The sequence below is a fragment of the Podarcis muralis genome, chromosome 1, assembly GCF_964188315.1.
Source record: "Podarcis muralis chromosome 1, rPodMur119.hap1.1, whole genome shotgun sequence".
Lineage (NCBI taxonomy): Eukaryota > Metazoa > Chordata > Lepidosauria > Squamata > Lacertidae > Podarcis > Podarcis muralis.
Genome location: NC_135655.1, coordinates 136,632,919 through 136,654,885, shown reverse-complemented (window position 1 = coordinate 136,654,885; position 21,967 = coordinate 136,632,919). Strand labels below are relative to the sequence as shown.

At 47.4% G+C, this 21,967-nt stretch overlaps 1 protein-coding gene across 1 annotated transcript in view; it reads left to right on the top strand.

Moving 5' to 3' along the window:
- Positions 1-16,641: 16,641 nt before the first annotated feature.
- UNC80 (unc-80 subunit of NALCN channel complex) overlaps positions 16,642-21,967 on the top strand; it is a 170,247-nt gene continuing 164,921 nt past the window's right edge. Inside the window, 2 exon segments of the mRNA XM_077919672.1 lie at positions 16,642-17,177; positions 20,154-20,202. Coding sequence (XP_077775798.1) covers positions 17,086-17,177; positions 20,154-20,202 — 141 coding nt within the window. The 5' untranslated portion in view covers positions 16,642-17,085.

Genomic DNA, 21,967 nt, shown 5'->3' with positions numbered 1-21,967 from the left:
ACCGCTTACTAGCGGGAAGGTAAACGGCGTTCCGTGTGCTGCGCTGGCTTGCCAGATGCAGCTTTGTCACGCTGGCCACGTGACCCGGAAGTGTCTGCGGACAGCGCTGGCCCCTGGCCTCTTAAGTGAGATGGGCGCACAACCCTAGAGTCTGTCTGGCCCGTACGGGCAGGGGTACCTTTACCTTTACCTAGTTAATTCTAAGGCAGTCTAAGCTACCAGGCACTCGCCCTTAAATCCTTACTGTCCTGACACAAGTTTCTGCCTCAGCACACAAGGTACATTTAAAGAAACACCACATCAATTGATCCTGGGAACTAGTTTACCCCTAACAGAGCTACAGTTCTCAATACCCTTAACAAACTACACTCCCCATGATACTTTAGGGGAAGCTGTGTGTGCTCTTTTATGTATGGCATTCACAGCTTACCCTTGTCTTGTCCCTATCGGCCCAGTCACAAGTTGAATAACCAACAAGGTGCTACCAGGATGCGAGGAGGCTGTTGCTAAGTTGTGCAAGAATTAGTTACAGGAAACGACCACACAGAATCAGGATCCTATACCATGTTTTTCTGTGTGTCCCCATGTATAAAACGACCCTTATTTTTTTGAACCCCAAATTAAGAAATCAACATTTTATGATTATGATGAAATGATTGGCAGTTCCGGCAGCTTCTTCATGGCAGCCGTGGGAAGGTAAGTAGTGTTTTTGTAACCCCTGTGCATTCCCCATCCGTGTATAAGACAACTCCCAATTTTTGGCAGATTATTTAAGAGGCCCAAAGGCCATCTAGTTCAACCCGCATGCAATGCAGGAATCTCAACACATGGTCCCCTGCCCAATTTGAAACCATACCGGACGCTGCTCAGCTTTGCAAATGTGCTAGCAGTTTTACTGCCACACTGCTAGGATTGTTTCTAAAGGAAAGTGACAAGGCCCAGTTTTTACTGAGCACCCTCTGGCACACAGCCCTTGCAAATGCAAAATGTTGGAAGGAAAAGGGCAGCTGTGGTTAAAGACTGCTGCTAAGCAAACCACATTCCACACGTTCATAGGACTCGTCTTTATTCATTGTTGTGATGCTGCTTCCTGCGTGAAAGCCCTGATAATAATGTTGTGCATTTTTTAAATACTTGTGCCTGCACAGAAACACACACGCACAAATATACAGAGCATACTGTCCGTGATAGTTTTTCCTCAAACAACAATTTGGCTAAATGTTCTATATCCTTGCAGTATAATCTAGAGTGAGGCAGGTTGTTGTTGTAGCAAACAAGCCGCCAGGGGGTGCTTTAATAAGCATTTAAAAGGCTACTCTATAAAGCCAACTCTTCAAAGCTGGTGATCTAAAACTGAGGACAGAACTGTGTGTGACATTACTTAAGCAAATACATATATTCACAGTAACTAGGTAGTAGGGTGGTTAGTTTGATGCTTAGGGGAGAATTAGCAGGGGCAGGTTCCTGCACCTGCCATTTCTTCTCTGTAAAGTTGCTCCCCTCCCTGCAGGACTTAATTCCAGTCTTGGAGCCAAATGTGGAAAAATGGATTAGAAACAACTGAGGAGGCATCTACAAGGAACAATTGTTAGAAGTGAAGAGGATGACCGTAATCATCCCAACTCAGCCTGCCAATTTCCCCTTCCAAATACCCTCTGCCCCCACATCAGTGTTAGGAGGCAAACACAGGTAAGTGAAATCCATAAGGGCTGAGTGGGTTTGAGAACTATTTGCTTTGTAACACTCCCTTCAGGTCCTGTCCCTTGAGCTTCTACTTGAATTTTAGAAATAAAACAGCTGCAAACAAGTAGGGGAAAATGAGACAGGCCTGCCCACGGAGCAGTAAAAAGTACTGTAGAAATATATTTTGGTGCAGTTTTCTCAACATCAAATATTTTGATCTAGTTCTGCTTTGGTTTATATGCCCTAAAACTGATCCACCTCAACAAGACTACTATTTTTGCACAGATATTTTTTATTTGTTTCCTTGTTTGTACCCCACCCATCTGACAGGGATGCTCCAGCCACTCTGGGTGGCTTCCAACATATATAAAAACACAATACAACTTTAAACTTTAAAAAGCCTCCCTATAGACAGACATTAAATATACAGAAGATATTGGTGCTTTATGGTCTATAGAAAGGAATTGGTTAACTTAAAAAAAATTAGAATGAACATAATAATAAAAAGAGAAGGCAATTATTGGCAAGGCATGTGTGCGGAAACTGAAGTCTTGGTACAGTCATCTCCCAGTTACTAAGACTTCAGAAAATACTTCTGGGTGGAGCATAATGGATGGAATGGGGAGCTTTTGGTTATTCCAACCATAGGCCATGCTGTATCTTGAAAGGAGGCTTTCAGCTTTGCTTCTTTTCCACGAACTCTTCAGAGCAATAAAGTTGTTGTTCAGCATTCATTTTGACTTGGCCCTGTACTAACCTTACAGTAGCAATGGAAAATACTGCCTTAGAATTGTTCAACACATTTTAGCAGAATGATTAATCTTGCCACATTTTCTGCAATCCTTCCCACATGCTGGGCAGTGAATTCCAATTTGGCTGATGTCACACACACAGCATGCCATGTCTTTCAGGGATGTTTGTCAGTGCTCTCTCCTTTATTTGAGGCTGAATAGCCTTGATTTTGTTAGAAGTGCTTTTTCACTGTATGGTGTCCCGTGTGTGTGTGTGTGTGTGTGTGTGTGCGCGCGCGCTGCCCCTCAGAGTTATAGCTGCTTACTCTGCCTTGCATATACCCCTGCACACTCCATGGTTAAATGCGTCTTTCTCAGTAAACTGATATGGCTTTATGCCATGTAGTGTTATCTAGTACATGATACACACCATGAAAGCTTATGGTTTTGAACAGAAATTAAAGCAGTCATCCACATGTGGCATCTATGCTCTTCTTCACTGAGCTGGTGTAGACTTTGTGCCTTTCAGACTTAATCATTCTGAGTGCTTCACATTCATTTTTTACTTATTTTAGTGTTTTGTTGGAAGGCGCCCATAGTGGCTGGGGTAACCCAGCCAGATGGGCGGGGTATAAATAATAAATTATGATGATGATGATGATGATGATGACGATGATGATTAGTATTATTAGTATTATTTTCAGAAAATATTTCCTCTATCTTCATTGCCATCAAAATGGAAATGGAAAAAATAAGATAAAGAAATAAATGCCATATTACAAAAATGTCTAAAGCCAACTGAGCAATCTGTTGGTCCCAGAACCTGCCATGTTCCAGCAAATGTGAAGGGGAAGTGGATTCCAGAAGCAGAAAGTTGGCAAAAGTTCCAAATGAAGGATCCAAGTCCACAGAACCATTTTTGGGAGCAAAATAGATGGTTTAACTTATCTCTACAAATGAGATACCAGTTGAGTGCAAAAATGTGCAATGAGGTTTTTCAAAAAGTTGTTTAGCTCCTGAACTAATGTCATATTCTCTGCCCAGAAGCATCAGTGTGAGCTGAGTTGTTTTCAGAACCTTCTATAGCAATTGCTCAGTAAGGCAAATTTGGCACCAATCTCTCTTGGAAACACTGCCTTAAGTGTTTGTTAAAATTGGAATGTCTTTGCGGGCACAGCTGCTGCAACAGATAACTGGGAAATTGTAAGCTTTGAATACATGTGTGTGTGTGTGTGTGTGTGTGTGTGTGTGTGTAGGTTGTAATGACCCTATAATCATCACAATGTATTATGCTTTCACACCACTTTCATATTTTTATTTGCGCAATCAATCTTCTTTTCTAATTCTTTATCTACTCCATATGTCTGGCTTTATGTTTTGCTAAATGCTATGGTAGCTGGATCCTGATTATTTACTGAGTGGGGGCAAGAAAGCAGTCATAAAACACAGCATGAAATGAGTATCATAACAACTGCATGCCACTCTGTTCTGATTCTGCTGAAACAGAAGCAACAGAGAGGAATATCTGCTGGCGTGTGAACAGCTCTGCTGCAACCCCCTTTCCATCTAAAAGAGAAATATTTCCCCTGATGATCTGTTATGTGAGTATTGGACTGAATCCTTGCTCTGTCTGCTTTTTTGAATGATCTCTGAAGAACAGGCCGTGGTGAGCAAGCTGCCAGCATGAGCCTGAACCATTTCTTATAGCCAGCACCATTTTCTTTCTGCCAGAGTTCAGCTTAAGAGCCAGTCTGCATGTTGCCATGGGATTAGCATCCCCATAGCAACTCTACCCCACTGCTTGGATGTATCCTTTAGAACATATCCATGTATGAGTTGAGGCCATCAAACTGAGTTTTCCCCAGCCCTGCCAGGGGAAAACCACTGATGAAGACACAACTGTCTCCCACACCTTTTTACCTCCCACTGTCACAAATATTTTATGCTTCCCCTTCCTCCTGCAAAGGGAAAGCTCTTCCTCATCAGTGTTCAAATGTATCTCTTTATCTGAATAAAAATGCTAGTCCCAAAAGAAAAGGGAATCCTATGACAGTTGTGGCTGATGACCAATGGAACCACTGGCACAAGAGGCAGGGAGGCCAACTGTAGAGCAAATGTCAAAGGAGTGGTCAGTAATCACACAGTTCAAAGAGGGAGCCAACTCTTTATTAGCAGAAACACGACCTCCCCAGACTTGGTTGAGTCAGGCCTAATGAGCACAGCAGCTCATTCCCAGTGGTTTTCCTCCATGAAAATCAGTTGCCAAGACTGAAAGACCCCCACCTCCACTTCAGGGCTTTTCCTAAGCAATCAGAGAATGTGTGTCGGTGCAGTCAACCTTCCCTCCACCCTTTTCATGCCTGTCAGAGCTGCCTCAGGTCCCAGCTCACAGAGGACCAATGCCAGTCCGTTGTTATATAAAATAGTCTTTATTGAAGTTCAGTTTCTCTTTTACAGCCACGGCGCGCAGCTCTACGTCTTAAACCCTAGACCGCCGAAGCTCCGTCTGAGTCTCCTCCCCCCAGACACCAGTTTAAGACCCTAGCCTTGCTCCACCTCTTCCTCTGCTCCCTCCTCCTCTGGGTCCGCTTGTCCGCCGAGGTCCTGCCCTTCCTAGACTCTTCTGACGCTGAGTCCCCTGAGTCTTCCCCCTCCCTCCGGCGAGCTTTAGGACCTGGTTCCCAATCCGGGTTTTCTGCTGTCCCGCGCGCCTGTACATTTGAACTTGGCGCGCGCGCCCAGCCTGCCACCTTCCTTCTGACCGTTATACTGCTCCTGTCGCTGCTTCCCTCTTCGGGGATGCTAGCTGGGTCTGACTCCTCCTCCCTGCTTGCCGGAGGAGACGCTGACTCTGACCTATGGGGCTTTCCCCCCCCCCCCACTACGCTCTGGTGGGGAAGCTGGTCCTGATTTCCAGCTACTGCTTTGGGAGTCTCCGCTGGCCCCCTGCTTCTGGTGTGTCCCCCCTGGGACCCCCCTTGCCCTGGCCATCGGCGCCCCCTTCTGGGAATCTTCTGATTCACTGGAGAGGCTTATGGAATCTCTCGGGTCACTGTCATTCTGCCCTCCGCTGCCCTCAGATTCTTCCCCTTCGCTCTCCATTTCCTCTCTCCCCTGCGCCTCTGCTCCTGAGCCCCTGACATCCATCCCCCCTCGAAGCCCCCCTTCCCCCCTCCCCTTCTTCGGGTGCGGGTTCCGGGTGCTCCAGTGCTGTGGGGGTGAGTGCGGGGTACAGTTCTTCCCCCCTGGTGTGCAGCTCGCCAGCTGGATCCGGCCAGTCCGTGATGGGTTCGTCGACGTCGATCTCCTCTGCTTCTATCTCTCTGCAGCTGTGCTCAAACCCAGGATCCTCCCCCAACACGTCCATGTCCGTCTGTCCCCCTGTTGCCTCGGGCGATGCTGCATGTAAGGGCCCCCTCAGCAGTTCCCTGCTCCACCCCACCTCCGGTTGATTGTCCCACCAATAAGAGCGGTCTGTGGCAAACCCCGAGAGTGATCCCTCCGGGGATCGTGTGTCTGGCGCCGGCTCCTCATCTGATGAGAACCCGTGGAACGTGCTGGCTGAGAGTGTGGGTGTGAAGAGCCAGTCGTCGAAATAATCTGCCGGCATAGGTCTGTGTGGGAATAGTGCATGGAACTCGTCTTTGAGGTAGTGCTCCTCCAAGGCATAGTCCGGTACCCACCTGTTGGCGCTGGCCGGGGTACCTTCCTCGGCGAGAAGATATTCAACTCCCTCTTCCCCCCATCTCGAGTCTAAAATCTCCGTGACCTCGTTGAGTGGTGCCGCCCTCGGTGACCCCTCCCCTGTTGGTGATTTGCTGAGTGGGTCTGGTGCGGCCCTTGGGGTCTGAAACCTGTGGGGTTCCTTGTAGGGTGTGAGCACCGACCTATGAAAGACCGGGTGCATTCTGGAACCCTCCGGGAGTGTCAACCGGAAGGCCACTGGATTGATCTGCGCCTCGACTTGGTAAGGCCCTAGCTGCTTGTGGCTAAGCTTCTTCTTAGCTAACGTTCTGGCCGGCACTGCCTGAGCTGCTAACCATACCCAGTCCCCCACCTGGATGTCTTCCCCGACTCTCCTGTGCCTGTCTGCCTGCATTTTGTAGGCGTGTTTTGCTAGTTCTAAGTTCCTTCGGAGTTGCTCGTGGACCTCCTGCAACTCTGCTGCCAAGTGCTCTGCCCCCTGTGGCTCCCCCTCCCCCTTCGTCTCTAACCCCGGGAAGGTTCTGGGATGCCGCCCATTGTTGGCGAAGAACGGCGTCACCCCTGTCGACGTGTGCTTCGTGTTGTTGTAGGCAAACTCGGCCAGCGGTAGGTAGTCCACTCAGGTCGAGGGTTGTTGGTTCACGTAGCATCGCAGGTACTGCTGCATGATGGCGTTGACCCTCTCCGCTTGTCCGTTGGTCTGCGGGTGTCGTGCCGACGCTAAGTTGATATTGACTTCAGGATGCCCAGCAGCTTCTGCCAGAAACTCGAGACGAATTGGCGACCTCGGTCGGATAGGATGGACCTCGGCAAGCCGTGAACTCTGAACACGTGGTCTATGAACAGATTGCCGGTTTGTTCCGCCGTGGCCACCTTCGCGCAAGGAATGAAGTGCGCCATCTTGGTGAACAGGTCTACGACCACGAGTACCGCTGTTTTGCCTCTCGAGCTGGGCAGATCTGTGACAAAGTCCAGGGCTACTCTCTCCCACGGTTCAAACGGCGTCTGTAGCGGTTCCAGCAGTCCCGCCGGCGCCCTGTGTACTGGTTTGGCCCTTTGGCATGTGTCACACCGAGTGACGTAATCCTCGACTTCACCCCTCATCTTGGGCCACCAAAAGTCTCTGGCTACTAATTCCGCTGTCTTGTCCTTGCCGAAGTGCCCAGCGCTGGGCGCGTCGTGTAACTGCTGCAGGACTTTCGCGCGGAGGTCGTCCCCCGGCACACAGAGCGCCCCTTTGCGGAGGAGTAGTCCGTCGCGTATCTGGAACTCTCCATCCTTCGCTGTGCCTCTTTGCACCTCCTCCATCTTGGATCGTGCGAAGGAGTCCGTCTGCAGCGCGCGACGCACCGCGTCCAGGTCCACTGTGGCTGAAGCGCACGCCCACGCTTTCGGTGCGAAAATGTGCTTGGCCGCCACCGGTGCCGCTTCCTCGAGATACTGCGGTTTCCTGGATAGTGCATCCGCCATGACGTTGCTGTCTCCCGGGATGTATTCTATCCGGAAGTCGAAATCCGCAAAGAACTCCGCCCAGTGGATGTGTCTCTGGTTCAGGAACCGTGCCGTGCGCCAGTACTCCAGGTTCTTATGGTCCGTGCGGACCTGCACTGTGTGTCTGGCTCCGATGAGGAAGTGCCGCCATGCTTTGAAGGCTGCATGAATGGCCAGCAACTCCCTGTCCCAGATGGTGTAGTTCTGTTCCGACTTGCTAAGTTTCCTGGAGTAGAATGCGCACGGCCTCCAATCCCCTTACGGGTCTTGCTGCAACAGGACCGCCCCCACCGCTCTGTCCGAGGCGTCCGTTTCAACCCGCATTGGTTTGCTGGGGTTTACGTGCAGCAGCTGTTCTTCGGACGCGAAGAAATGCTTGAGTTTCCAAAAGGACTGCTCCGCCTGGTCCGTCCAGGTGAACTTCTTCTTCTTGGAGCTAAGGGTGTCCGTAATGGCCGCCGTTTCCATCGCGAACCCTTTGATGAACTTGCGATAGAAGTTGGCGAAGCCGACGAACTTCTGGACCTCCTTCCTATTGCGCGGGCTCTTCCAGTCCAACACCGAGCGGACCTTGGCGCTGTCCATGGCGAGTCCCTTGTCGGACAGCTTGTAGCCCAGGAAATCCACCTCCGTCATGTCGAACTGGCACTTCTCCAGCTTGGCGTAAAGTCTGTGCTCCCGTAGTCTCTGCAGGACCTCCTTGACGTCTCCCTCATGAGCCTCCTGCGATTCCGAGAAGATCAGGATGTCGTCCAGGAAGCAGACGCACTTCTTGTAGAGGAGTCCCGCTAACACGTGGTGCATAAAAGCTTGGAAGCAGTGGGAGCCGTTTTGGAGACCAAATGGCATAACTCAATATTCATAGGTGCCTAAAGGTGTAAACATGGCCGTCTTCCACTCATCGCCCTCCCTCATGCGTATAAGGTTGTACGCTCCTCATAAATCCAACTTGGTGAAGATCCGTCCCTTCCTCACCGTCGCGAGCAGGTCGTCGATCTTGGGCATGGGGAAAGCTGTGGGCTTTGTCTTGGAATTTATGATCCTGTAATCAACTATCAGCCTTTTTGGGGGCGTGTCCTTTTTCTTAACGAAAAACACGGGACTGCCCCCCACTGCCTTGGATTCTTGGATGAATCCCCGCTTCAGGTTGTGATCTATGAACGCCCTGAGTTCTTGCAGTTCGTCTTCAGACATGGAATATAGTTTTCCAGTAGGCAGCGTCGCCCCCGGCAGGAGGTCAATCTTGCACTCGTGGGGCCTGTGGGGCGGCAGCTTGTCCGCTTCCTTCTCGCAGAAGACCTCCAAAAACGCCTTGTACTTGTTCGGTACTGCTTGGACCATGCCTAGGTGTAACTGTGGTGGATCCTCTTGCCCCTCCTCTTCCCGGCTGGTCCGGATGCAGTAGGAGGAGCAGAAGGTCAATTGACGCTGGTACCATGCCAATGCCGGGCTGTGCCTATCCAGCCAGCTCATGCCCAACACTATGGGTGTGTCCGACAGGTGGGTGACATTGAAGCTTATGACTTCGCGGTGATTTCCAATTTGCATCACCATAGGGGGTGTTTGTTGTGCCACCTGTCCTCCCAGTAGCTCCCTGCCATCGACCGTGACTACGTTTAGGGGCATTGTGGCTGGTAGGAGCGCTATGCGATGTTGCCTGATAAAGTCCACTCCTACAAAGTCTGCGTTACTGCCAGAGTCAATGGTAATAGGAACTTCCAGGGTGAGTCCATTTGGCAGTTGGAGCGATGCGGTGAGTTGCACCACTGGTTTGGGTGGGAGGGGATCTGTGGGTTGTAAAATCTCTGGGGACTGCTTCACTGACTTGCCTGGCTGGGCCCCAGCGCCTCTCCCTCCAACCAGGCTTCGTCGTTTCCCTGTAGCTGTTCCTCCTGCTGATCTGCTCCCCTTACTGTTGCTGAGGCTGCAGTGTGCTTCTGGATCCTCTGGGGACACTCTCTGGCCATGTGCTGCGCACTGTCGCAGATGTAGCACTTCCTGTTCCCTCTAGGAGCCTTCGCCTTGACTGCTCCTGGTGTTTGGGCTCTGGTTGCTGTCTGAGCCCTAGCACCACCTATCTCCATTGGTTCTTCTCCCCTCCCCAATGGAGGCGTGGATTCCGCGCGTCCCGTCTCTCTGGGTAGGAAAGGAGTTGTCCTGGCTGGTGTGCGCCCTAAACTTCCCTCATTCCTGCTCCAAGGGCATTCTTCCAGGCGCACGCCTACCGCCAGGGCTTTCTGTATGACTTCCGTGGTGCTGGTAGGTCTCTCCCCCCTTGCCAGCTCATCTTTCACAGACCCATTTAGTCCTTCCCAGAACAGATCCCTTACGGCAGCGGACTCCTTCTCCCAACCGAGCACATTTACCAACGCAAAAAAGCGGGAGTGATATTGTCTTACAGTGCCTTTGCCCTGCTGCAGCCCATGCATTTCCCTCCTGGCTACATCCACATCTACCGTCGATTTAAAACAAGTGTCCATAGCTTTGAGAAATGCGTCTGAATCATTGAGGGCGGGATCATTTTCGCGCCATAAAGTGCGCAGCCACGATTTAGCTTCCCCATGCAGATGAGTTATTATGAAGCCTACTTTCTCCTCCTCATCTCTAAAGTCTTTCCGAAGCAATTTGAGCGCGAAAACTATGTCTGCTCTGAAGTTAAGATACTGCTGCAGGTTCCCGTCAAAATGGGCTACGATGCTGCCCCCCCTCTTCCCGAGGCCAACTCCCTCCGGTTTGGGTCCTGACAGCCCCTCCTTGCCCAATTTTTCCCACCTGGTCCGCAGATCCTCGCAGAGCGCTACTGCTTCTTCCTCTCTTTTTCTGGAAGCTTGCACTTCTGCGTAAAGTGTCGTGACTGCTTGTTCCAGCTCTTTCACCTTCTCCTCTGTAGTCATCTTTGCCTCTCTTCGTGAGCTCGCAAAACACCAAGTTTTGCCCCTCGCTGCACCAACTCGCGCTGCGAGGGTTCAATTTGAGAGACGGAGCTTACTGTCAGAGCTGCCTCAGGTCCCAGCTCACAGAGGACCAACGCCAGTCCATTGTTCTCCATTTCCTCTCTCCCCTGCGCCTCTGCTCCTGAGCCCCTGACAATGCCTCTCCTGGTTCTGGAGCATGGGGGAAGGGGGAAGGGAGGTGGTCAAGGGGGGAGACACTCGTAACCAGCCTGACTCAGCTTCTGCCTCTTGGTCTCCCTCCTCCCACTCACCAGCTTCAGCTTCTGCCTCTGATTCTTGACTTCTCTCTGCCACAGACTCACCCGACTCACTAAGCCTGTCACCTCTTCTTCCCAGCCTTCTCCCTCTTCTCCCTGTGACCAGTCATCATTGTCCCACCACCACTCCCCAGACTCTGAGCCTTCATCCCCTGGGGGTTCCCCAGCTGGTTCCTCCCACCATTCCTCTGTGTCCAACCAATCCATAATAGCCAATGGCAGGTGCAGTCAGCTAATTCTAGTTTTATCCCATCCTGTGTCAGAGAACGAGACTCTGACAGGCAGAGAGGAGACAGATACAGTGGAAGGAGGGGGAGAATTCCTAAGAGAGGGGGGAGAAGCAGTCAGCCACAGGAATTTGACACAGAGAGACACAGAGAGCAGAAATGCAGCTGCAAAGCTCAGATAGTGACACACACAGAAAAATAGTGGGAGTTCAATCTCCCCAATCTTGTAGACTCATGAGATTAAATGAGAGGCGCAAAACTAACAGGAAGAAAAGGTGGTGCTTTTCTTGTTGGAGGGAAAGGGAGCGGAGCTTAGTTCCGGCAACTGCTATCGGAGGAAAATCTGAAAGAATTAACTGCCAGAGTCATCTCGTGTGTGTGGGAGAGACCCAAGCCTGACATCCTGTTCCTTTGTGAATTCAGCAAGGGCAACACTAAGACAAAGAAGCAGTTCCATCTCTGGACTGGATATCAGCAAGAAGGCAGGCAGGTGGTGAAGGCTGAGGTTAGTGGGGCAGTGCCCCAATTGCCCAAATGGAACAGCCTCCCTAGGACTCAACTCCTTTTTCAAGCCCTGGGAACAAGAGATACCTCTTGATGCAACTATCATAGAATTGTAGAGTTGGAGGGACCCTGAGGGTAATCTAGTCCAACCCCCTGCAATGCAGGAATCTCAACTAGATCATACATGACAGGTAGCCATCCAGCCTGTGCTTTAAAAACTCCAAGGAAGGAGAGCCCACCACCTCTCTTGGGAGTCTGTTCCACTGTCAAACATCTCTTACCACCAGAAGGTTCTTCCTGAGGTTTAGTTGGAATCCCCTTCCTTATAACATGAATCCATTGGGTCAAGTCCTACCATCCAGAGCAGCAGAAAACAAGCTTGCTCCATCTTCCAAGTGAAAGCCCTTTAGATATTTGAAGAGGGCTATCATATCTCCTCTCCGTTTTCTTTTTACCAGACTAAACATACCCAATTCAACTGTTCGTCATAAGGCTTGGTTTCCAGACGCTCTTCTGCACACTTTCCAACTTGTTCTTCTTAAATTGTGATGCCCAGAACTGAATTCCAGGTGTGGTCTGACCAAGGCAGAATAGAGCGGGACCATTACTATAATGGATAATTTCTTCTTTGAAAAACGGAGTCCAAATCATAACTTTTTAGGCAAGAAGATATCATTTATTGTGAAACATGCCTTCATCAGATGCCACATAAAAACATTTACCAAAATAAAAAGTTAATTCACAACAAGTGGTTTAAGTGAGATGGAATATGCTTTGAAGAGTAAGTACCAGATACTCAGTTCTTATAAGCCCCGTTCAGAAGACATGGCTTGTCCAGGGAATGCACTGGATGGAGCAGAGGAGCAGGATTGTGCCTCCTCATCCCTGTGTGTTCAGCTCAGCCTGTTTACAGAACCGTTGCATATACAAACTATATGCAGGTAGGAACTGTTTGTGTAAGCAAGACCCTAGATTTTGCGGGACATCCAGATCACACTGAGAGAGTCTAAGACAGGGGTCTGCAACGTTTTTGAGCCATGGGCTGGTCCACCGTCCCTCAGAACATGTGGTGGGCCAGACTATATTTGGGGGGGGGGTGAACAAATTCCTGTGCCCCACAAATAACCCAGAGATGCATTTTACATAAAAGCACACATTCTACTCATGTAAAAACACGCTGATTCCTGGACCATCCGTGGGCTGGATTAAGAAGGTGATTGGGCCACATCTGGCTCGTGGGCCTTAGGTTGCCTACCCCTGGTCTAAGAGCATATAATTTGTGCACACACAGGTTCAGGTTTAGCTGAATTCACATCTTGTTTTAGCACACATTTAATTCAATTTCAGGGACGCAGGTGACACTGTAGGGAACACTATGGAGAAATGATATAGTACCTTACTTAAAGAGAATTATATGGAAATGAGTGGCTGGGGAAACTCAGCCAGATGGGCGGGGTATAAATAAATTATTATTATACTGTAGGCGGTTTTTAACACCGGTTAAATTGGGACGCGGGTGGAGCTGTGATCTAAACCTCTGAGCCTATGGCTTGTCGATCGGAAGGTCGGTGGTTTGAATCCCTGCGACGGGGTGAGCTTCTGTTGTTCGGTCCCAGCTCCTGCCAGCCTAGCAGTTCGAAAGGACGTCAAGGTGCAAGTAGATAAAGAGGTACCACTCCAGCGGGAAAGTAAACAGTGTTTCCGTGTGCTGCTCTGATTTCACCAGAAGTGGCTTAGTCATGCTGGCCACATGACCCAGAAAAACTGTCTGCGGACAAACGACGGCTCCCTCGGCCAGTAAAGCGAGATGAGCGCCACAACCCCAGAGTCGTTCCCGACTGGACTTAACTGTCAGGGGTCCTTTACCTTTAATTCAATTTCACACAGGGAAGTTTGCCTTCTGAAATGGGTGCTAAATGCAGTGAAGTGCAGCAGCACAGAGGATTGTGGCTGGCTTTGTAGCATTCTGTCTGCTGCTCCACCCCTAGTTACTGACTTGTTTCGTTGCTATGGAGGGAAGAGTTGAGCTATCCCTCAATGCATGGATGCAGTGTTTTGTGAGAACTTCTTGGGCTCTCGTTGAGAAAAGCAGATGGTTAATCTGGGCTCACAGTCTTGACAGTTTATTCATCCTGATAATTGTGTTGCTTCAATGAATTCAATAAATTATTTCCCCCTGTCTTTGGAGTAATTCTGTTTCTCTAAAGAAAAAATGCCCAGCTGTTTAAAAAGAAAACTGTGTTGCTTTTAAGCTGTGACACCATCTATTGTGTGTCATTTCACACCGGAAAATAAAGATTAATCACATGTGAGTAAGACCTGCAACAAAATGTTGCAGTGTATCCTTCTTCCCTAATGCTCCTGTTCAGGATTGTAGCCAGCCATATGCTCCTCCCTATACACTGCAAGGGGCTCAAAAAGACCAGTCCATTCTCTCTGAATCCCCACCCCACCATTCCAGTTTTTCTTCTCCAAGTGATGCAACTTCCATGATTCCTGGAGGTAGTTGAGCATGCTTAGTTTTTGGGAATGGGGGTTGCCCTTTTCGCTTTTGTTATTTTTTAATTTTATACTTCTGCAAGTTTCTCAGCAGCCCTGTTTTGATTCTAATCGTGTCAGCACCAGAGTTTACTAGTAGATGGAATGAGATACCCACCCAGCCCCGTCATCACACAGCACAATAACTTCAGAGATATGGCTACAGTTTCTATAATAATGATGACAATAATAATATTTAATGAAGATGACTATAAATATAAAAATCCCCAAACACTGGGTAGCAATCTGACTGTTATATGGTGAAACTGAGACTCTCTTCTTATTATGGGCTGAAAGAAGACTCAATCTTTAGATTTATTTTTATTTTTCTGTTTCTGCCAAGTGGATTCTAGCAAGAAGTAGCCATTTTCTTGGTCCATGCTAAAGTGAATATGACTTTTATTTATAAAGGTTTCCTACTGAATTGTCAAAAGTGAATATTTTTAATTTAAAAAATTCTCACAAAAACTGCAAATATTTGGTAAAATATATTTTTCATTTGAGGTTGCCTCTCTTGGATTGCTAATACAGAAGGCTATCTCACAACTGGTTAATGTGAGGAAGCCTTACAATCTGGGGGGAAAACCCGTGACTGGGGCTAGCAGAGCTCACTACAAAACACAATCAACCAAGCAAATCTGTTGGGGGGGGGGATAGTGAGCTGGTCTAGTCTGGGCCACTGAGAGAAGAATTAGGATCTTCTGCCTTCATGTGGAAATAAAATTTAAATTAACTAAAAGTTGTCACCCTTGATACGAGCGATGTATTTCATGAGTGTGAAGATAATGTGTGCCCCGTGGTGCTTATTCCCACCATTTAGTACTCACCTAAAGGCTACCCATAGACCAACCACATAGAGATATGTGTTTTCTGGTAGAATCGGAAATCAATTTGAATGAAATGCCTCTTGTCTTATTTTGCTTTTGCTAACCAATTAAAAATATTTGTATACTGTGTCTAACCATTTCTGACACAGGCTCATTAATGTTGCTGAGTGCCACAGCTCTGGTCATTTTGGGTTGTTTCCACAGACATACATTGGGAAAAGTTTGATCTTTGATCTTAAAACAAAACGACAAAAGACATCTCCTGGGATGCATACCCAGAAACAGCTGAATACATTTTTGTTCTGACAAAACTTTTCCAACTTCATAGAATCATAAAATCATAGAGTTGGAAGAGACCACAAGGGCCATCGAGTCCAACCCCCTGCCAAGCAGGAAACACCATCAGAGCACTCCTGACATATGATTGTCAAGCCTCTGCTTAAAGACCTCCAAAGAAGGAGACTCCACCACACTCCTTGGCAGCAAATTCCACTGTCGAACAGCTCTTACTGTCAGGAAGTTCTTCCTAATGTTTAGGTGGAATCTTCTTTCTTGTAGTTTGGATCCATTGCTCCGTGTCCGCTTCTCTGGAGCAGCAGAAAACAACCTTTCTCCCTCCTCTATGTGACATCCTTTTATATATTTGAACATGGCTATCATAACTTGCTCAATAGGTCCCTGCCATATAGATGTCCATTTTGTATTGTTTTAAACTTGCATTATGTTTGTGTGTTTGTTATGTTTGCACACTGTATTGTAACTTTTAAATATATATTTTATATATTGGGGGCATAGGTGGAAGGTGATTAATTGATTGGTTATAATGGCAGTGATAGATCTAGGAGGACCTCCAAGCTCCACACCTGCTCTTTCAAGGGGAGTGCAATCCCATCCAGAGCAGCTGTACAACCCAGTTGCCAGACCTGGGAACTGTCCACTGCTTCTTGTCAGCACTCCATCTTATAAAACCTCCTTATCAGGACTCAACAATTTATTAGCTCTAATCCAGCCTATGATTGCATTCAGGCACCAGTTTAGGACATGTGCAGCTGCTCTTGATTCAGATGTTATAGAGTAATAATATTCATTCCATATAACAAATAATTCATGTATACTGTGTTATCTGTATGATGTTAGGCACTCTGAGCCTGGCTTTTGCTGGGGAGGGCGGTGTACAAATAATTTATTTTTATTATTATTATTATTATTATCATTATTATTATTATTATTATTATTATTATTATTATTATTATTATTATTATTAAACTGTGCTTTTTAGTTGGATGGGAAATTCCTTAAACAGCCCTATAATGTGATCCAAACACCGAAATGAGGTGATTGCCCATTGAACTCATTAGAAACATCTTGAGCTAGAGAAAGTTGGAATCAATGGGACCTAAGTTAGGGCAAATCCAATTCTGTGTTTGAAGGATCTGAAACAGGAGAGTGCCCTCACCCTTCATGAACACCCTCTTTCCTAGACCCATTCTAAAAAAATAAAATAAATAAAGTAAATAAAAAAGTGACTGGGACCCTGAAGGTAGCGAAGTCTTCCTTTGGAAGCAAGCACCTCCGATTGCTTCACAGTTCTAGCTTTCTGCATCTGATTTATTTCCCCTCTTTCGAAAAAAAATATGGTCGGATTGGCAGGTGGACGATTACCTTGCGACAATCTAGCAAGGGCTGGGAACTATTACTCACTGGAAATAAAGCGCGCGGGGGGGGGGGAAGCTTTGGGTCATGACGTGTTGGGTCTCGTTTGCGGGATGAACTTAACAGTTTGTGGCTATAAGTAGGCGAGGGGGCGCCCAGACTGGGGGTCTGCTGTGTGCCCCGTGGCCCTGGGAGGCTGGCATCGGCGGGGTCGGCGCCTGGCAGCTTCGCCTGGTCCCCTTGGCATCTCGGGCTCACGCCGCTCCGCGCCGGTCGCTGTCCACGGGGGGAGGTGCTGAAAGGCAGAAGGACGCCGGCGCGCTGCGGGCATCCTCTTGTCCTTGGCTGCCGCCGCCTCCCCGCGAGCGGCGCTGATTTTCCTCCCCCCGCTGCTTGGCTGCCTCTGCCGCTTCTGCAGCCATTTTGCAACCAGCAGAGCCGGAGGCAGGGGCAGGCTGCCGGCGGAGCCGAGCGATGGGCTAGCAGCAGCTGTTGCGGGCAGGCGAGCCGGCACCATGGTGAAGAGGAAGAGCTCGGAAGGCCATGACCAGGAGAGCGGCCGAGGGGTCCCGCTGCCCATCCAGACCTTCCTATGGAGGCAAACCAGGTAAGAGAGAGTAGGGGGCGCTACCTGCGAAGCCTCGCTGGGGATGGAAAGGCTGGCGACCCCCAAGCAAGTGCCTCCTCCTCCTGCAACAGCAAAAGGGAGCCGTGTGTGCGCCTGGCTGTATGGCGCTTGTTTCCAAGGGCTCGCCGTCAAATCAAGAGGGCTGAGGCTTTTTCCTTTTCTGATGAGAGTGCTGCGTGCTATAAGGGGTACTTCGCGCTTGTTTTTTAGAATTAAGGTGCTTCCACGTTTTCTCCCCCTCCCTGGCATCTGATGCAGTCCTCCAGCTGCAGTCAGACCCAAAGGCTTCACAGCAGCTCTGCCAGTCCCCTCGGTGAGCCACACTGGTCTGTAGAACCGGTTACATCAGTCGTCCCCGTGAGCAGCACAGTCCAGGAGAAGAAACCCCTGAAGCAAGCTATCAAACGTCAGAATGCATCTGCCTTTGAGCGGTGATGCTCTCCCACTGCCACCATGGCACAGCAACAAGCTTTTGCTTCAGTGTGTGGTGAATGCTGGGCTTGTGGAATAGGCTAGTTCACCAGCTATGGCTGTTCCTGTATAGAAATAAGCCTGGCTACAGTATACCCTGCTGTAGCAACCTCCAGGTTAGATGACTGTAATGCACTGGGGGGTGGGGGGCTGCCCTTAAAGACTGTTCAGAAGCTGCAGTTGTTGCAAAGTGTGTTGTCAGTGTGTTGACCCGTGCAGCTGCTTGGAACCAGAGAACAATTCTGAAGAGTTTTTCACTGGCTGCCTACATGCTTCTGAGCCCAATTGAGGTTTTAGTGTTTATGCACAAAGTCCTGAATGACTTAGGACCCAGTTCTATGAAAGAATGCCTCTCAGCATTTTCCTGCTCAAGATTTAAGACCTACCAGCAAGGCTCTTCTTGTCATTCCATCACCAAGTGACACCTGTGGTGCTTTAGCTCAGTGAGGATCCTTTTTGGTGCTTGTACCCTGGGGGTGGGATGCTATTCCCTCTGAAGTACAGCATTATTTAGCTTCTGCTGCCAGATGTAAACCCATTTCTTCCTCCAGGCCTTTAGAGGAGCTGGGTGTTGCTACCTGGCATTGTTAGATGAAGCAAATTAAGTTATTCAGGTTGAGGTAGTTTTATTGTTTTATTGTCTGATTTTATTGTATCTGTTTGTATTGGGTTGTAAAACCAATGGCACTTCTACTCAAAAGAGACCCTATGAAATTAATAAGTATTAATGATTAGACTTAGATTTAATAACTTTGGTGGGCTTACTCTTAGTATAACTAACATTGGATACAATTCATTGTATTTATTTGAACGTGACTCATCATGAGATTGCTTGCAGTGAAGGGAGGGCTATAAATATTATAATGAATTAATGCAATTTATAGCATGTTTAAGTCACTTTGCACAATTTTGTTGTTCACTACTTCACAGCATAACCTTACATTGAAATGGAATCCTGAAGACTTTCTGAGATAAAGCATGGAAAATGTCAGTTTACTATGATTTACACACAAATGAAATTATATTTTTTAAAGTACAATGAAATTAAAGCCATGCAACATCAGATGTAAATATATAAATATATAACTACAATTGGTATCACTTATACATCCCATTGCTTCCAGTCAGATAAATCTGATTCTGAACACATCGTTAAATAATCCATTAAAATCAATGAGATTGAAAGATGTTTCACTTTGACTGGATAATGCTTAGTATATTTATGAATATAGTATAGAATATTTGTTAACTTCAGAAAATTATTGTTTATCATTTCATTTGCCTTTATAAGCTCAGACAAACAAAACAAAAAGCATCACTTTGCAATAGATATATTCAAAAGATCTCTGCCTCCACACCTTTAGTGGAGCTGGGAGTTGAGATACCGAGCCATCTGGAGTATATAATTATAGTCCATCAAAGGCCTTCATAAATGGAATTGTTTGCATCTGATGCTTAAAAAATATATAGTGAAGGAGACTGGGGAACATCCCCAGAGAGAGTGTTATACAGACAGGGGCATCTTCCGTCCGTCCCCCCCCCCCCCCACAAAAGCTGCCCCCAGGAAAAACCCCTCACCACCTCTGAGAAAGCAGGCAAGACTTCAGAAAATGAAATTAACCAATGTCTTCATGTTCAAGAAGTTGGTGCTTCAGCTACCTGGGCCTCAGGCATTAAATGAGGCAAGGGGCTGTATTGTGTGAGTTTGGAAAGGGGACATTTTTGGTATCATCTCACACTATAACTCATTTGACATTTTTCAATTAAGTTTGTTCAAGTGTTGCATTATCTTCTTCTCGTATGAAAACAATATTGACTTCTTTATTATTGGACTGATCCTACAGAGCAGGCCATGCCTTAGGCATGTAGAGGAGAGTTTACAATGGCTTCCACCTCACATTAGATCCCAGTACTAGTCACCTTTCCTTGCACCTGCATTGCCACAGCATCCTAAACCAGCCTTCCGCAGACTGGTGCCCTCCATATGCTGGCTGGGGCTGATGGGAGTTGTAGTCCAAAAACTTAAAGAAGATGGCAGCTTGGGGAAGGCTGTCACAAACATTTCCCAGGCCTGCTGGATGACTGTTATGAGTGGGTTACCACTGCTGTCCACTCACCTACACTGCACATATTTACCCTGAGACTCCCAAAATTGAAGCCTCTGATTGAACGGGTCTCCCTTGCTTTTCTTTAGCGTCAGCCCACCCCACCCTGACATGTACCATGTACTGTTGGGAAAGGGAAATCCCTCTGTCTCTAGTACTTACTGTAGCCCCTGCAGAAATCTCTCAGATGCAGCCACATGGGGCTATTTGTCAGCTTTGTAACATGCAGTTTCCTTGGGACCTTGGCGTGTGATTTATTTATATAGCCACAGTGTCGTAAGTAATTATGCCATTGTAACCTTCATTGTAATTCAGCATGTTTAATTGTGTTATGTACCTATGACCATTCCTTTGACAAGCTTCTTTTTTCTCCCCTCAGTGCATTTTTGAGGCCCAAACTGGGAAAACAATATGAAGCTTCATGTGTGGTATGTAACTTTCAAATATATATATATATATATATATATATATATATATATATATATATACGAATTTGCATGTATTTCCTTAATTTTAGTAAAGGAAACTGGCAGACTTTTGTTAAGCTCAATGGCCCAAATGTAGCACTTGCCTTACCATGGCAAAAGTAGCTAAGTACAAACCAATATTACTATATATAAATTTATTATCATGATTTACACTGTTAGCTGTTTTATACAAAAAAAGTTTCCATTATTATGTACTGGCAAAATTAATATAATTCTGACAGATGAGATTCTGAGCATGAAGATTGCAGAGGGTGTGTGCTCATATCCATTGCAGAATCCCTGTCAGTAAGGCTGGTAGACAGGTTTTATAACATCAGGAAGAACTTTGGATGGCCATCTGTCAGGGATGCTATGGTTGAGATTCCTGCAGTTCAGCGGGTTGCACTAGACGACTCTTGAGGTCCTTCCCAACTCTACAATTTTATGATTTAATGAACTCAGTTGTTCTTGAAGCCTTTTGGTTCTGGCTTTTGCTAATATAGGATATCAGCACCTCGTGTCAATCACATATCACTGATACAGATGGTTATGCCTTGTTGTGTTTGCTGGACCTCATCAGACATACTATGAATGATGCCCTCTAGCTTAATGCATGAGTTTTGACTCCCTATGCTCTTCTGTTCAGTTGGCACAGCTACAAATGCTACTTCAAAGAAATATGACCCATTTCTTTTCAGGCTTCTAGCATATGACCTTGATTTACTGAATCACTCCTGCAGAGCAAATAAATCATTTACTGCTCATGCTTTATATATCATGTGAAGAAAACACTATTTTCCTCACTTTCTCAAAGTTCTTGAATTCTGACAGGTACAAGCAGAAAATTCACAACTGTTGCTATGCTTTACTGTTTCACACAGCTGAAATGTGGGGTTGTGGGAATTAATCATAGAATCATAGAATCATAGAGTTGGAATAGACCACAAGGGCCATCAAGTCCAACCCCTTTCCAAGCAGGAAACACCATCAAAGCACTCCTGACATATGGTTGTCAAGCCTCTGCTTAAAGACCTCCAAAGAAGGAGACTCCACCACACTCCTTGGCAGCAAATTCCACTGTCGAACAGCTCTTACTGTCAGGAAGTTCTTCCTAATGTTTAGGTGGAATCTTCTTTCTTGTAGTTTGGATCCATTGCTCCGTGTCCGTTTCTCTGGAGCAGCAGAAAACAACCTTTCTCCCTCCTCTATACAGTGGTGCCTCGCAAGACGAAATTAATTCGTTCCGCAAGTTTTTTCTTCTTGCGAGTTTTTCGTCTTGCGAAGCACGGTTTCCCATAGGAACGCATTGAATATCAATCAATGCATCCTATGGAGACCGTCCGGGGACAGAGGGGAAGCGCCGCGCGCCTTCCCCTCTGTCCCCAGACCTGTTTAAAGCAAGGGGCAGCGGGGAGAAGATTGCTTCTCCCCGTTGCCTGCCCTGCAATCTCCGAGGACAGAGGGGAAGGACCTGTTTTAAAGCAAGGGAAACTCGTCTAGCGAGTTTTTCGTCTTCCGAGGCGTTCGTCTTGCGGGGTATCACTGTATGACATCCTTTTATATATTTGAACATGGCCATCATATCACCCCTTAACCTCCTCTTCTCCAGGCTAAACATGCCCAGCTCCCTTAGCCGTTCCTCATAAGGCATCGTTTCCAGGCCTTTGACCATTTTGGTTGCCCTCCTCTGGACACGTTCCAGTTTGTCAGTGTCCTTCTTGAACTG